This window comes from Rhinoraja longicauda, chromosome 31 (assembly GCF_053455715.1).
Source record: "Rhinoraja longicauda isolate Sanriku21f chromosome 31, sRhiLon1.1, whole genome shotgun sequence".
In the NCBI taxonomy this organism is placed as follows: Eukaryota; Metazoa; Chordata; class Chondrichthyes; order Rajiformes; family Arhynchobatidae; genus Rhinoraja; species Rhinoraja longicauda.
Window position 1 is genome coordinate 6,473,848 of NC_135983.1, and position 17,596 is coordinate 6,491,443.

General features: G+C 38.1%; 1 protein-coding gene across 13 annotated transcripts in view; it reads right to left on the reverse strand.

The window, feature by feature from the left end:
- gapvd1 (GTPase activating protein and VPS9 domains 1) overlaps positions 1-17,596 on the reverse strand; it is a 114,907-nt gene that overhangs the window by 44,161 nt on the left and 53,150 nt on the right. For 6 of the 13 annotated variants that reach the window (XM_078426277.1, XM_078426271.1, XM_078426275.1 and 3 more), the window contains exons 8-12: positions 13,610-13,690; positions 12,683-12,840; positions 7,143-7,290; positions 5,636-5,761; positions 2,189-2,362 (exon numbers count right to left, since the gene is read on the reverse strand). In XM_078426277.1, the coding sequence (XP_078282403.1) occupies positions 2,189-2,362; positions 5,636-5,761; positions 7,143-7,290; positions 12,683-12,840; positions 13,610-13,690 (687 nt within the window). The remainder of the gene's footprint in view (positions 1-2,188; positions 2,363-5,635; positions 5,762-7,142; positions 7,291-12,682; positions 12,841-13,609; positions 13,691-17,596) is intronic. The other 7 variants (XM_078426278.1, XM_078426273.1, XM_078426270.1 and 4 more) reach the window with 3 other exon arrangements.

Genomic DNA, 17,596 nt, shown 5'->3' on the forward strand with positions numbered 1-17,596 from the left:
CAGGTGGAACCAAATGCGGAGAGGATGATGGGCAAATGGCATCAGGTAGGGAGGACGAGGGGAAAAGTAAACAAAAGCAGAAGAAAACTTGTGTGTTTGAAGGAACTGCAGATGCTAGTTTACACCAAAGATAGACACAAAATGCTGGAGTAACCCAGCGCAGCATCTCTGGAAAGAAGGAACGGATGACTTTTTGGGTTGAGACCTTTCTTCAGACACTTTAGTTTGATTTATTGTCACGTGTACTGAGGTGCAGAGAAAAGCCTTTTGTTGCGTGCTAACCAGTCACCGGAAACATAGAAACATAGAAAATAGGTGCCGGAGTAGGCCATTCAGCCCTTCGAGCCTGCACCGCCATTCAATATGATCATGGCATATCATCCAGCTCAGTAACCTGTACCTGCCTTCTCTCCATACCCCCTGATCCCTTTAGCCACAAGGGCCACATCTAACTCCCTCTTAAATATAGCCAATGAACTGGCCTCAACTACCTTCTGTGGGAGAGAATTCCACAGACTCACCACTCTCTGTGTGAAGAAATGTTTTCTCATCTCAGTCCTAAAAGACTTCCCCCTTATCCTTAAGCTGTAACCCCTGGTTCTGGAAGACTATACACGATTACAATCGAGCCATCCACAGTGTACAGATACAGGATAAAGGGAATAATGTTTAGTGCAAGATGGAGAATACCAGGTGCAGGTTAACCAAAATTTGAAAGTTCAACATTGATACCATTGGGTTGTTATTTACATATATGGAGTATGAGTCTCGACCCGAAACATCACCGATTCCTCCTCTCCAGAGATGCTGCCTGACCCGCCGAGTTACTCCAGCATTTGGTGATACCTTATATGGAGTATGAGATGCTGTTCTTCCAATTTGCATTTGGCCCCGACTTATCAACGGAGAAGGCCAAGGGAAGACAGCGGCGGTGTGGGAGTATGACGGTGATATAAAGTGACATACAAACAGAAGCCAGTGTTGGTCACTGCAGATAGAGTATAGGTGCTTCGCAAAAATGTCGTAGGTCTATGTTTGAGATGCCACCACCAGTCAAATCTTCCTATCTTCTTTCACCCAAATCCCCTTTCAGCTTTCCACAGAGACCACTCTCTTTGTGATGTATTAATCCATTCATTTGTTCCAGATTGCAGCACGTGCAGTCTCTTTTGTTTTCCTCTATATTCTATGCCAACCCCATTGCATCTGACTAGAGTAGGCTAAGGCTGAGCCAAAGTGGGCACTTCATTTGAATTATTACCCATAAAGGATTTGGTTTCTTTCTATTGATTTCTCAACAATCACCTTCCAATCTTACCCAAGTGAGAGCAGAATGTGACAAAACACCAAAGGTCAGATCATTGAAAAGTGGCATGTAGGCAATCGTACTAGCAGTTGTAAATAATTATCTTTTGGCTGTTTCAGGATATTTCAAGATCAGCAAAGCTCACAAAAGCAGCAAATACTAGAAACTTTTTCTCTTTGTTCTACCAATCGCTGTTCACTCTGTAGCTAAAAACCAACTTGTTTTCTTTTTTTCTGTAGCTCTAAAGAAGGGTTTCCGACCTGAAATGTTAAATCAGCTTTTCCTTCTTCAAATGCTGTCTAACCTGCTGAGTGCTTATAGTACTTTTTTTTTGTTTTTCTGACATCCTTCCAGCATCTTTTTGATTTACTTTTATTTACAGAGGCCCATATTCGTTTTGCCACTGGTAATCATGCTGCATATTTAGCTGTTCAAAATTATACTATCATATGCACAACCAGCAAAACATGACAATTCCCACATTTTTGTGTAAATCTTCAGAACAATTAAAAGTAAACTAAAACGAAAGAATCTTTCCAAAACCATTCTATTAAGCATAATTGTTTTCATTAGTGACAACATTTTGGTGGGAAGCACAAGTGTTTTTGGTAATCACTGCATATTTATCACACACTAGACTGGAAAATTTACCACACCTCTTCATTAAGAGGACAAGCATATTTAACACAATGAATGTTAAGTTTTTCTACAGCAAATTGAAAACACAATTACCATACTAAAGCATTTGGTTTACAAAGATATGCAATGCCATGCCTTAAGCAATGTTTTAGAAGCATTTGTCATTTTAATTTTGGATTCTTATGAATACTTGTGGAAATGCTGCAATGCTAATAAATGCCCAATCAACTGTAAGTCATTTACCTGCAATATCTTGCAGTCTATCTTCATCTATGTTTGGATCAAAATCACTTCCCAGGACATCTGTGCTCCAAGTCTCACTTACAGTTTCCGAAATGTCCCTATCATCTGTCAGCCCCATCATATCTCGAATTTCAAATTTACGCAGTTTGTCATCCAGATTGTCTTGTGTTGTGGCTAAAAAGAAGGAAAGGTATTAATTCTTGCATAAATCTGAAATATGCTCAATAAAAAAGTTATGGACATAAAAACCGTTGTTTACTAAATCGAATATTCTCAAAGCATCGGAGAAAGGAACAAAGATTTGGCTCAGAGGTAGATCCATGAACAGTACAGCACAGGAATGGGCTCTTCGGCCCACAATGAGGACAATGAGAAGACAGAACCATACTGTAAATAATATTGCCATTTTTAAATGTCCTTTTTATGCAACCCAAAAAATGTGTTTTCCAGACCACATCTCCAGCATCCATGATTATAAAAGCTGCTTTCTCTCCACCAACCAAATTTGCAATGTTGCTGAATTTGTTGCTTAGGGAAAATGAGCATAAAGTGTATCCTATCGTGAGGTGTCACTTAGCTGAGAAATCAGTTCCTTACAAAAAAAACGATATTAGATTTAATATCCAATTTAATATCCAATTTTAATATGCCATTTGAATAATACAAGTTCACATACGTATTTGTGAGCACATACATACTGTGAGCACTTTTGGGTACCATATCTAAGGAAGGATGTGCTGGCTCTGGAGAGGGTCCAGAGGAGGATTGCAAGAATTATCCCAGGAATGAGTGGGTTAACATATGATGAGCATTTGACGGCACTGGGCCTATACTCGATGGAGTTTAGAAGAATGAGGGGGGACCTCATTGAAAAGTACAGAACAGTGAAAGGCTTGGATAGAGTGGATGTGGAGAGGATGTTTCCACTAGTGGGAGAGTCTAGGACTAGAGGTCATAGCCTCAGAATTAAAGGATGTTCTTTCAGGAAGGAGATGAGGAGGAATTTCTTTAGTCAGAGGGTGGTGAATCTGTGGAATTCTTTGCCACAGAAGGCTGTGGAGGCAAAGTGAGTGGATATATCTGAAAAAGGGTCTCGACCTGCAACATCACGCATTCCTTCTCTTCAGATGCTGCCTGTCCCGCTGAGTTACTCCAGCATTTTGTGTCTACCTTGGATATATTTGAGGTAGATATTGAGAGATTCTTGATTAGTATGGGTGTCAGAGGTTATGGGGAGAAGGCAGGAGAATGGGGTTAGGAGGGAAAGATAGATCAGCCATGATGGAATGGCAGAGTAGACTTCATGGGCTGAATGGCCTAATTCTGGTCCTCTCTCTTATGATCTTATATTTGTTTTGCACCTACATTTTGTTTTTTTGAAGTTACGATGTAAACAAGAAATTTTCATGAAATTTTAGTATAGTGGATGGAAACACAATAGATCATTGGATTAGTTTATTGTCATATACATCAGGGTGCAATGAAATTCCTTGTTCATATGAAATTTGCTGAGTAATTAGTAAAACTATAAAAATGGAAAAATGAAACAATAATTACAACGATGAATGCAAAACAATAATTCAAGATTGCAATGCAAAAGTATATTAAAGTACAATAACAGAATAAGCAAAGATAGATACAACGTGCTGGAGTAACTCAGCGGGTCAGGCAGCATCTCTGGAGAAAAAGAATGGGTGACGTTTGGGGTTGGGACCCTTCTTCAGACCCAATGAGGTAGAGTTCAGAGTAAAAGTACATGAGGGGAGAGGATGTGAAAGAGGTAATTGGTTCAGGAGTTAAATAACAGTGGAGAAAATAGCTGTTCAGTCTGGATGTCTGAACTTTAAAGCTCCAATAAGGTCGAAGAAAGAATACGGAATGGTTATGGTGACAGACATCCCTGACGATACAAGGCACTGTAAAGATGGACTGGATGGAAGGAAGTGACGAGCTTGTGATGGACTGGGCTGCGTTCACCACCTCTGCAGGTTCAGGTGGGCACGAGCAGAACAGTTGTCATACCAGGCTGAGATGCATCCCGTCACAATACTTTCTATAGCGCATCTGTCAAAGAGCAAGACATGCCACATGGATATGCCAAATCTTCTCAAATACCCAAGAATGGAAATAAGCTGATGCATTTTCTTGATGACCATGTCAGTGTGAAGGGACCAGGTTAGATTGCTGGTGATATGGCTTGCCAGGAGCTTGAAGCTGTCAATGATCTCTACAGCAACACCATTGATGAGGATAGGGTTGTATTCACCCTCTTGCCTCCTTCAGTCAACAACAAGCTCTTTCGTCTTGCTGACATTAAGGGCCAGGTTATTGTCCTGATATCAAGAGACTAGGGTCTCAATCTCTTTCCCGTACTTCGCTTCATTACTGTTGTCGATCTGGTTGACAACAGCAGTGTACTTAAAGAACAACTTGGCTACACAGTCATGGGTGTACAGGGAGTCAAACAAGGGAGTGAGCACACAACTGTCAGAATCAGGGTGGAGGAAATGTGTTCCAATCTAATCAACTGAGGTCTGGCCATCCATAAGTTCAGAAGCCAGTTACAGATGGAGACCCCCAATGCCAAGGTGCAGAGGTTTAGGAATCAGTTTATTTGGCATTATGGTGTTGAAGGCTGAAATGTAGTCAAGAAATAGCATTGTGTTATTGCCAGGGTGAACCAGGGGTGAAAGTAGTACAAGACAGGTAGCATCCTCCTTAGACCTATTTTTCTAATACACAAATTACAAGGGTTCTAGATTGTCTGGAAGACTAACGCAAATGTGACCTATTACCAATCTCTTGAAGCACTTCAATGTGGCCAATTTTAGAGTAACTGGGCAGTGATCATTGAGACAGGTCACTATATTTTTCTGGGGGATAGGAATAGTGGAGGCTTCCGTGAAGCGGGTGGGGGACAGAAGACTGTGGAAGTGAGAGGCTGATAAGTGTGATGTTGTAAACGTCAGCGAATAATGTGGCCAGTTGATTGGCCCACAAGTCCAGAACCCATCCAGGGGCTCCATCCGAGCCAATCGCTTAGTTGGTAATGGTTCATTTCTGACTTATTAGAGTCCCAGACATCAAATATGGAGTACTGGTAGTTATAAATTCTGCAGCAGCACTATTGTCCACAGTTTTAGAAACAGATGATGATACACAGCAGATGTAACAAACCACAAATATGTATGAAATATGTTGGTGTAAATTGTAAAATGATCTAACTAAGTGTATGAATTATTATAAAATGCAAAGAAGGGCAGAGAAAAGCATTAGTAATTATTGGTGAGCAGGATTCCTTCCAACAATTCTAACTAGCGCAATGCATGAGTTAACTAGAATCTAGATGCAATTAATGCATTCAATGGCTTGGTTGGAAACAGTCCTACAAAACGCTTCAATCAAATGAACTTTAAAGTGACTTGACTGGCTTTCTATCTTGCTTACCATGTTCATGTTCCAACAGCTGCAGAGCTTCAACGCCGTTACTCCCAGAGGGTCCTGCTCCAAGTTCAGAGACCGATTCTCCTTCCAGATCCAATGAGGACACCGAGTTTGAACGGTTTGAAGGTCCTATTAGAAATATAAATTAATACGTGAATTAAGGCAACAGGCAAGCAGAATATAAAAAGTGCCTGTTAAGGAACATCGTGAATGGATTTCATATCCTGCTCCCCCATTACACATACTTAACCAAACTCACCCCTAAATTTGGTTTATTTTCAAAATCCCATTCAGGTCATAATTCACCAAAAAAAGATTAATCCAGCTGTTAAATCATAGAACTAATGATCTTTAATGGAATTAGTGAACTGATCACTGCAGTAATACTGATCACAGTAGCCAAGTTTTTCAGGTGCAACAATATGAAGGTCACTATAATAGACTGATGATTTTCCGATTTGCATCTAAAATGTTGCCAATAATTTATCACAGCATTCCAAGGGTCAAGTAACATGCTGTTTAATCCTGTTCATATTTTTAAACCAACGAATGACTGTAATAATATAGAGATGGAAACATTATTAAAATTCAAGTTCTAAATATCACCGCATTTATCAGGAAGTGTTCTTTTAATCCACAATGCGACTTGTTAAATCCCCTTATCACAAAACCAAAAAACCATCAGCACCTCAGGGATGGTTCATATAAAACATAGACCAAGCCAGGAAGGGAGGAGATCAGAGAGATGACGTACAACTTGGCCGAACAAATTTCCCTTGGATATTTTTTGAAGTAGCCAGGAAAGAAAACCTCAGAACCAGATGTATCACAATTGACAAAAGGAGAGTCAGGGTCATACAGCACGGAAAAAGGCCCTTCAGCCCAGCTTGCCCATGCTGACCAAGGTGCCCTGTCTATACTAGTTCCACCTGCCCATATCCCACCAAACCTGTCCTGTCCAAATGTACTCTAAACGTTGTTATAGCTTCTGCCTCAACTACGTACTCTGGTAGCTCATTCCATATACCCATCACCCTCTGTATGAAAAAGCTGCCCCTCAGGTTCCTATTAAGTCTTTCCCCACTCACCTTAAACCAATGCCCTCTGGTTCTTGATACCCTTGCCCTGGGTAAAAAACACTGTATCTACCCTATCTATTCCCCTCATGATCTCATACACCTCAATAAGATCACCTCTCATCCTCCGACGCTCCAAGACACAGTCCTAGCTTGCTCAACCTCTCCCTATAGCGCTGGCCCTCAAGTCCTGGCAACGTCATCGTAAATCTTCTCTGCACTGTTTCCAGGTTAACAGAGGACAGACAGAAAAGGCCAAATTCAAAAAGTAAAAGAAAATTTATTGTAAGGCAAGAACCTAGACTGAAGGAAGTTTGACTGATGTGGTGAAATGAGATTACGCAAGATTTTAAGGTAAAAGTCAAGATTTTAATTGTGAAGCAGTAGAGCGTCATGAAGACTGGGGTAAGGGTTACTGAAAAATTAATGCTTGCCCATAGGAAAAGTTTCACCTTCTGATATTCCCTCCATATTATCGCTGCACAGAGAAAAGCGCAGGGTTTTATCTGGTTTGCCGTGTAGTTTTCCATCCTCTACAGGCACTTCACCCTGGCCACTCTCAGCAAGCTGCATGCTCAACACCTGATCAAAATAGAGAAAGACGTCAAATTACATTTAGAAACCCTACTTGGAAGTACAAGTCTATTGGCAAAAAATATTCTTAACCTAAATGGTGTTTAATTACAATTAGCAGACAGTTCAAATATTTCTGCATAAAACTCACATTCCTTTGTTGTTTAAATTGCTATAATTATTTTTAAGCATGATACATAATTTCAGATTTTCATGTTACTATTGTTTATGAATTTAATACTAATTAGTATTACACACTAGCAAACTTAAACCATTCAGAAGTGTTGCAGGATGTATTTATGTTTCTGGATTTGGGACTGAACTGGTTCAACCGTGCTCCTTACGTGAGGAAACAGACATACAGATCTGTATGGGTCTGAAACAGATATCTTTAGTGCTTCCATCGTCAAGAATGGAACCAAACTATAGCAGTGACCAATAGATTGCAAACCTTTGTTTATGCCCTCTGCGAATTCAGTTTCATCATTCTCCACCCAGTACATAATAATCCAGATGCTGCCATAAAATAATGCCAACTTCTGCTTTCCAAATTGGTTGGTGCAAGTGTAATAAGTCTATTAAAGATGAAAGTTAGTCTACTCCTGCTCTTAATTTGTACATTTGTATGGATGGAATAAAAAAATCCCACAAAGGCAATTAGTGAACCATCTTTTCACTTGTAACAAGGCTCAACAAGTGTTCAAAATACCACAATGACTGCACAGTGCAGCGTCAGAATAGTTCTACACCCACATGTTTCCCTCCCAACCCCAGCCTGCTTCGCCATGTGACAAGTTCTGGCTGATCTTTTAACTCAAACACCATTTTCCTACCCTATCCCCATATCCTCTAAATACTCAGAAATAAATCTTTATGATTCAAATCAATAATGGGGCCTCTCTATGGCTCTCTGAGGTAAAGAATTCCAAAGAGTCACCACTCACAGATTCCAGTTCTAAGTGGCTTCTTTGAGTTTCTAACCCTTAGTTCTCAAGGAAAAGTTCACAACCCGAGAAAATATCTTCTCCACCCTCATGTCCTCTTAAAATGTTGCACTTCTCAATACAGCAAATAAAGGTCGATCATAGGATAACATCTAGGATTAATCTTCACTACACTCTCTGTACAGCAAGTGCATTGGGGTTTTTTTCAGTAAGGAGACAAATGATCCATATTGAGTTCTTCACCAAGGCTCTTTATAGGTTTAGTGAGAGATTTTTATATTCAGATACTTGTTTAAGTAAAAGTCAACATACTATTGTTGGCTCCAGCATACTATAGGCCTTCCTAAATTTCTACTGCGCCTGCGTGTTAACGTTCACTAACTTGGGTACAAGGACACCCATGTCTCAACATCTTCCAATCTCTCACCATTTCTATTATCCTAGCAAAGTGGATAACCTTATACTGTCACATGGTACTCCATCTGTACTCTTGTTGCCAACTAACTCAGCTTGCATATGAAATACAATAGGATGCTCCACAGATATGAAAGTCTCAGTACAAATGATAAATCTTCATATTCATAATAATTTTATAAACCTGAATGGAAAACCAACTGAAGAAATGTAAATGCCAAACCCATGGATATTTGTTTTAGCGCATAAACTTTTCATCTTTTTGAAGTTATCACCCTTATATAAAAAGCCATTTTATTTTAAAGACTTTTAAATAAACTGTACCACAGTTTAGAGGAACTGTACCACAGCTGCCAAAACGGTTTAAATAACCAAATAAATTAGAATTTTTCAATGTAAATTTCTTCAAACACCCTCAAACAACTCTTAAACTCCTTCACAATCCAAATTCAGTGGTGGTTATTAAAAATGCATGTTAATAAAACAGCCACAAGGTGGTGCAAAGCACTCTTTTGCTTCCTATGGACGGAACACGTTGCATTTTATTTTGCATTAATCAATGCACTTTTTTTTTTTTTTTTAAATCGGATGAAGGAAGAAGCTTCGGTTCTTCGGAAGCAAAAGACTAAACTGCTGAATTCTAAACTACAATGACAGCATTTGTAGGGAATGAGAACACAGCACTACAGTTCTGGGTAATAGACATTATACTAATAAATGTGTTAAAGTCACTCGGGTAGGAATCTCATAGAAAATGCACAATCAGATTTCTATATGCTTTTGCAAATTAATGTGCCTCATAATCATTAACTTCAATACGTTATATTAAAGAAATATCAGCAAAAATTCAAATTGTTCTAACAAATTGTTATTCAATGATGCAACAAGATACCAAAGAACCCTTCCGCCCCCAAATGAACAAAAAAGTTTTTGTGTCTTCAATCAAAAGAGAATTACACATCTGTGACTCATGAATTAAGTGAAATAATTGAGCTGTTTCTTATTTTTAATTGTGTTCTGCAAAACAAAGTGGTGGGTGGTGGGAGAGGATCCAAAAAGCTGGTCAGTTTCAAGATTGTCAATCAAAATTACTCAGGTTCCATGGCTGCAACAGCATCTAAAATTTTAGGACATGAATATAATGATTTTTTTTAAATCAGCAGTAATAGTTGTACTGTGTAACAATCTCTGAACAATCTACTTGGCTGATCACAAAAATCATTAGATATTGGAGCAGAATTAGGCCTTTTGGCTCGGTCTGCTCCACCATTCGATCATCGTGGAATTATTTTTTCCTCTTCACCCTTTTTTCCTGCCTTCGCTCTGCAACCTTAGATGCCCTTGTAACATCAAGAACCAATGAATCTCCGCTTTAAAAATACCCAGTGACTTGGCCCTTACGGCCATCTGCAATGAATTTCACAGATTCACCACTTTCTGGCTAAACCAATTCCTCCTCATCTCCATTCTAAAGGTACGTCCTTTTATTCTGAGGCTGTACCCTCCGGTCCAAGACTCTCCCACTACTGGAAACATCCTTTCACATCCACTCTATCCAGGCCGTTCATTATTCGGTAGGTTTCAATGAGATCCCCCTTCATCCTACTAAACTCAAGCAAGTACCCAAAGCTCATCATATGTTGACCCAATCATACTGGGATTATTCTCGCAAACCTCCTCTGGACCATCTCCAACGCCAGCATACCCTTCCTCAGATATGGGGCATTAAGGAACCAGCATCTAATTAACCTTTTATACTCATTGCTTGGACACAAACTACAATTGAGAAACTCCTCTACAATTTCCTCCAGCAGAACCTACCACTGAAGGTGCTAACTCATCAGAAACAAAAACAAAAAGTAGCACTGAAGCCCTATGTGCTTCTTGAAATCATCGTTTTCCTTGAAACTGCAAACATGCTATCACTAGCATTATGTAGAACAATGATGCACTGCACTCATGTATAAATGGATATTTTAGCAGCTTCAAATCACATCCTACATAACGTAACTGCTGTCTCAATGCTTAGACAATGAATCTTCATCTTTTCAGTTGTAGATAATTTAGTAACTTATACCTCTGAGTTTAATAAGCAGGTGTGCATCACATGTCAAGTAAAATAACATAGTAATTCTAATGCTAAAATACACCCGATTTATTTTACTGGTAATAAATCTTGCATTAATTTGTTGTACCAAGAGTCTGATCCAGAACCTCCTCAGAATTTCTAATTCAAAATTTCTTTAAGTCTTAGAAGTCTCTGAAATATATCGCAGAACTTTCCATTTTGAACCCAACTTCCTGATGATAATCATTGAATAAAGTTCCCGTATCATAAATTTGAGTTGAAATTTATCATTGAAGATCATTTCATTCAACTTACATTCAATGTAGATTTTCAAATGTTGATTTTTGGCAAATGGACAAAATAATTAACAAGGATGGCATCGAATTGATAAAGGAATACAATTTAACAAAGGTTAGTTACAGACCAAGGTTTGTAAATTTATGGATGCCCAAGGATCACTATTTTTTTTAAGGGGGAAATGAAATAATTTTTGTATGATATTAAATAAGTACAAGCACAAACAAGCAATTGTTGTGAAAACTGTCAGCATTTCTACAGATTATTAAAAAAGGAGTTAATTAAAGTAAAAGTTACCATTTGCTTTTATTTCTTCCCTAAATTAGAACAAACTGGGGAAGAAATAAAAGAAAATGGATAAATGGCAGGGACCTTCAATAATTATTGCATCGGTCCTCAAGGACAATGAATACAGGAATTTGAAAAGCTCTACCTCTTGGAGATGAAGTGTCGAGCAAACAAAAGAGGCTAAAGTCTGTCAGTCCCTTGCACCTGTTAGCATACATCCAATGGACCTATACATCAGGAGGTGCAGATCCAGAGCAAGTAAGATCATGAGGGACCCCTGCCACCCCAGTAACGGACAGTTCCAGATGCTACGATCAGGCAAACGCCTCCGCTGTCCCGCTTTGAAAACGGAGAGGATGAGACGGAGCTTCTTCCCACAGGCCATCAGGACTGTCAACTTTTATAACCCCAGAGACTAAATTTTTGTCAACACTAATAGTAACTTATTAACTTTATTTATATGCTGTAACTGTAATTCTTTTTGTGCACAACCCGCAGGCATTGCCACTTTCATTTCACTGCACATCGTGTATGTGTATGTGACAAATAAATTTGACTTGACTTGACTTGACTTGATGGGCTTAAAGGAAGTGGTGGCAGAAAAGGTGCATACCAGTTGGCCTAACAACATTTGTTGGTAAATTGCTGGAATCCATTATTATGGAGGCAACAGTGGGGCATTTGGAAAAAAAATCCAAGCATGGTTTGTGAAAGGGAGATTTTTTTTTGTGAATTGAGGAGCAGGCTTGGGCAACCAACTGGCCTTGTTCTGGTCCTTTTGTTCTAAAATTGGAACATTTTGTGAAAAATAAGCAATTTTGTGGCTCTTACAAAACTTGTTGAAGATGAGTTATGTTACAAGATGAGAGCAGACTAAAAATAGGCCCCTGTAAAACATGTTTTGATGAATCACTTCTTGGAGGAACAGATTACAGAGAGAACAAAAGTCAGGAAGGCATGTAGAATATTTAAATCTAGTAAATGATCTGAATTCTTGAATGTGTTTTCAGCCCTCATGAGTATGACTAAAATCCAATCAATAAAATTAAATCATTAACTAGGGATGAGGGATAAGGGGTGGTGGGTGAAGCCGTTTAACATTATTACACTATTTCTTTAAATTACGAAAAAGTTACCAATTATTTCACAGAACCTGACCATGACCCAGCAATTTAATCTATAAAAACACAAAACTGTATGAGGTTTCAAGACAGAGCTAGATAGAGCTCTTAAGGATAGCAGAGTCAGGGGGTATGGGGAGAAGGCAGGAACGGGGTACTGATTGAGAATGATCAGCCATAATCACATTGAATGGTAGTGCTGGCTCGAAGGGCCGAATGGCCTACTCCTGCACCTATTATCTATTGACCTGCAGAGCTTAGGACTGTACCTCATTTTCAGACATCATCCCTGGCGTCATCTGAGAAGAAATGCCCAGTGAAATGACCAACACTTCTTCAGGCAGCACTTCTTGCAAGGCCTCTTGTATTGTATTTTCGTGTTCCAAGTGTTCTTTTGCTTCATTTGTCCGGGTTCTATTTCTTCCAGCTACAAAATATTACATCCACAAATTGTCAGTTTTCTTTTCAATTGCAGACAGATTTAATTTAAATAGATTCCACTGAAAAATACCTCAATCTTGCACACAAAGGAAAGCAAACAAGACAACTCACAAGGTCCACACATATGGCTACTGACCCTGTCTTCGTGAGGTAAAATACCACAATTGTAAGATTGTAAGATCTGAGCTTCCAAAAACCAAAGCAAGCTGCAAGATAGTTGCCATATAGCAAGAACTGAGATGGTAGACCTCCAGGGATCTTCCTTTCTATCAAGTATAATATCTGGAGTGCTTATCCCCAAAACATTATGGACTTCAAACTCACACAATCTCCTTTGTGTGAGACAGACATTGCATTTAAATAAATTTAAATTCATTGAGTATTTTTATAAATTTCAATGCAACATATAAAATATTGAATGTCACTTTACAAAGTGCAAAATTTCTTCACAGGAATTTTTGTGAAAAGCTTGAAAGTAAAATTAACTGAATGAAGTTCAAGAATTGACATCCAATTCTTAAGTCGATTTTGTTGTACAACTGGATTATGATTGATGAAACAGTACCAATAAATTTAAACAACCTTCTAGTTCTGCTGCATTCAGAAAGCAGCAGTTACATTTTCTGTGCTACACCAGGCACAATTAAAAAGGAAGCATCATTTCAACAATTCTGACAGGGAAGCTGTTACCATTCCAGTTTGTGGCATAAATCAAGTAATTTCCAAAACCTTCTAGGCATGGAAGTGTTACCCACCAAATGGAGCTACAAGAGGAATGTGAGCAGTCAGATTTGTAGTCGAAGTATCCCAGGTGGTAATGGACGCTAATTGTTGTCCTGGGTGAGGGCAGCATTAAAGAAATGGAAATCAAATGCAGATTAATCACCTCATTAAAATTCACAGCAAGATTTTCCCCATGTGCTTATTTTTATTTTGCATCAAAATGGTAACCATACATTTCACTCTTGATTGTTTACAAAAAAAGGTTCTGAACATTTCCTAAACTGAGAACTTTTCCCAATCTTTGAAGGTTCAGCTGTAACAGCACATCAAACCAGCATAAATTATCCAAGATCATTGTAACCACTGAATTTACCACATCAAAAGTTAGGTAAGTAATGTTATGGTTCTTTGTCCAGTCAAAGAAAGCGAGTTCACTTCCTTTCAAGTGAATAAAATAATATGCCTGTGGTTAGCAAATATAGCAATCTGCAAACAGTGATTGCAGGGATATGGGTCACGTGCAGGCAGTGATTAGTTTAAGTTGGCATCATGTTCAGCACAGACATTGTGTGCCAAAGGGCCTGTTCTTGTGCTGCACTGTCGAGCAGCTGCCTCACAGCACCAGAGACACAGGATTCGATCCTGACCTCGGGTGCTGTCTGTGTGGAGTTTGCACATTCACACGTGAATTTCCTCCAAGGTCACAAAGACGTCACGTTTTTGGTTAATTGGGCTCTGAAAATTACTCCTAGTGGGCAATGTGGAAATAAGAAAATGGGATAACATAGAATTAGTTTGAATGGGTAGTCAGCGTGGACTCAGTGGCTGAAGGGCCCATCTCCTTGCTGTATCTCAAAACTGAACTAAACCAAATTAAATTAAACTAGACAGACCATGAAACTCCAATTTGTGAATGGTGGAATCAGACAGCAATTCAGTATTCACAACAAGCGAAGAATTGTATTCCAAATGGACACTGTCACCAATAAGTTAGTGCAATTTTTAACTAAAAAATATGGAGCAAATATGTTTTACATACAAACACACATATTTTGTCAGGACCCATATTAATTTTAACTGTGATTCTGTCAAAAATGTTGCTTATACTATGCACGGAATAAATGTCTTAAAGATTGTAAGGAAGCATCTAAAGAAAGTGATTTGATCCCATCAATTACCTGAGCACTCTATGTAAAAGAAACATACAAAATCAATCTATTAAACTTTGTCATGTGATCATACAATGATATTGGATTTTTTTTACATGAAAATTAATATAAAACTAGGTATTCGCTTAATTAAAAGTCCTAATATATATTCCACAGAAATGTAGTGGTATCGAACTGGTGTGAAAATTTGGCAAAATAGATTGTTGGTCAATGGGAATTGTGTAACTGAAGTTTCAGCTGACATAATTTCCATGACTAAATATAGAACTTATAATAAAAAGATATTTAATTTCCCTTTTGATGTATTGATCAATAAAACAAAAATAAATCTGAATACTGAACCATCCTGATTTAGCTAAAATGAATAATGCAACACTAATTTTCTCAGTCAGACAGTGTAGCCCCTCTTAATCACTGGCTACCAAATCTCACTGAGAATTAAACAATCCCAGTGATGGATATTCACTTTCCAGGCCCAAAAAACGTGCTAACCTCAGATTATCAGCACACCAAAAGAAACTGCACAAGGTTCAAGATGTTTACTGTTAAATAGTTCTAAGTTCTAATTCCCATCATCTTAACGTGATCAAGAGAATGAATACGAGGAACAAATCACTTTCTTTGTGTGTAGGAAGGAACTGCAGATCTGGTTTACACTGAAGATAGACACAGAATGCTGGAGTAACTCAACAGGACAGGAGGGTCAAGACCTGAAACGTCACCCATTCCTTCTCTCCAGAGGTGCTGCCTGTCCCACTGAGTTACTCTAGCATTTTATTTATCAGTGCTTTCTTCTAATCTTTAAAACATTATTCCTTGTGCATGTGCACAAACGTATTTTTGGCAGAAACAGTTAAAATCAACATGGATCCTGAGAAAATAAAATCATATTTGGTAATAAAATATACTTGGTACTTTTTCAGAATTGCAATAACTTATTGACGACAATGTTAATTTGGAATCAAATTTCTTACCTCCCCTTGGTGTGAATGTTGAATTACTGCCCGATTCCATTGTTTTAAAATTAGAGCTTCATGGTCAGTACACTTGTGTGCAGACTGCTATATTTGTTAACTATTTTATAACTAGAAAGGAAACAAACTCCATCTTGATCTAAATAGGTCAGTCCATTCACTTGACCTGATGAAGTAAAACAAGATCAAGGTACCTGCAAAACATCATATACAGATGATGTCAACTAGTAAAAACAGTCTAACTATTTGAAGACAGTAGAGGCTGTTAGGAGTTACAGAAGACAGAATGCACTGCACACCCTTGGTCCAAGAAGGATGGCTTCCCAGAGCCTTTTCCCTGCAACGGGGAACTTGTTTGCCTACAAATTATTGAAATGTTTTTCCCGTTTGCAAGAATTGAACTTGTATTTTGGAAATCATTTGTACAATTATGTTAGAATTTACTTCTCATAATAAAATATGCTTTGTTTCAAATAATATAACTGAGCTTAATCTGCTTCATTACCTGGAAGTATCTTCTCCTTGGAAGGGATGGAACCCATGGCTCAACATACTAATTATTGACAGCTAAATCATTCAGAATAAAGACTAAAGTATTTAAATAAATTCATCTTTGAAAGATAGGTTGATTCAATATAATCTCCCTAAGGTGAGGGTACTAGAAAACACTTGTAACAGATAAGATTTAAAGTTTTGACTCAAGTTTAGGACTCTTGAATGAGTACACATTTCTAATTAGCATGGATTAGATATAAATCAATGAATTAGGGAATACTATTTGAATTATGTGGGCCAAATTGGTTATAACACAATTTCAGTCAGGAACTAGAGTACCATTTGAAAGTTACTTTGGAAATTGACAACCAGCAAAAAAGCCATTTTAGAGAAAAACCTGTTTCCATGTAATCTCCCCACAGTAATCAGACACCAACGTCTCCTCAAAATAAAAGGCTGTCAGTTTCACCATGGAAGGCCATGTAATTGAGAAGCAATTGCTTCTATTGACACTTGCACTATGATACTCTATTAAACAATGTAACATATAGCCTTTCGTATTTTAGCTTGCAGCGATAAAAAAAAAATTTGAATACCGAAAAAAAGATTTTGTTATTGTGCACCTGAAACTCTAGCCCCTAATCTAATTTTCCATTATTCCCCATTGCCATGATTGTTTTCAGAGCTTGATTTTCTATGATGTGACATTTCTTAGAAATGCAGCTATCGAGTTATGGCAGAACTACACGTTGTTGGACTAGCAATCCAAAAGTCTGAACAATAACTCCAGCAAAGAGTTCAAACTGTCAGACCACATGCTAGATTAAAGAAAATAATCCTGCTTTAAGAATTTATTTATTTTCAATTAAATCAACAATAAACTGAACGATGGTCATGTTATTATGTTGGCCTAATAAATGTGATTGGTACTCCAACTATTCTCCAAAATGGTAGTCAGAGCATGGAGTCTGGTGCAATGAATGGTGACCTTGTCAGTGTTCCACAGATTACAAAAATGGTTGTTTGATGAAATAAAATCAGGCTCAGCTGTGCAGATCTCAAAGGAATAGCCTGCAAACTCACTGTCTCGGCTGATGCATAATAAATAACCACTGGGATGGGGTGCTGGAGAGCTTTTATGGCAACTCTTATAAAATTAAAGTCCCTTTGGCCTGGAAAGGTAAAACAAATTACCTTGGCAGCCAGATGGGGTGAGTGTGAAATTAGATTATGTATTAAGGATCATTTTGTTTCAATACTAGGAGTATGTTAAAAAACCAACTTAATATAAATGTAGATAAATATTACAGCTAGAGTACATTAATTTACTTGATAATGTACTAATTCATAAATATCAACAAGTAAAAGTGATACATTTCTT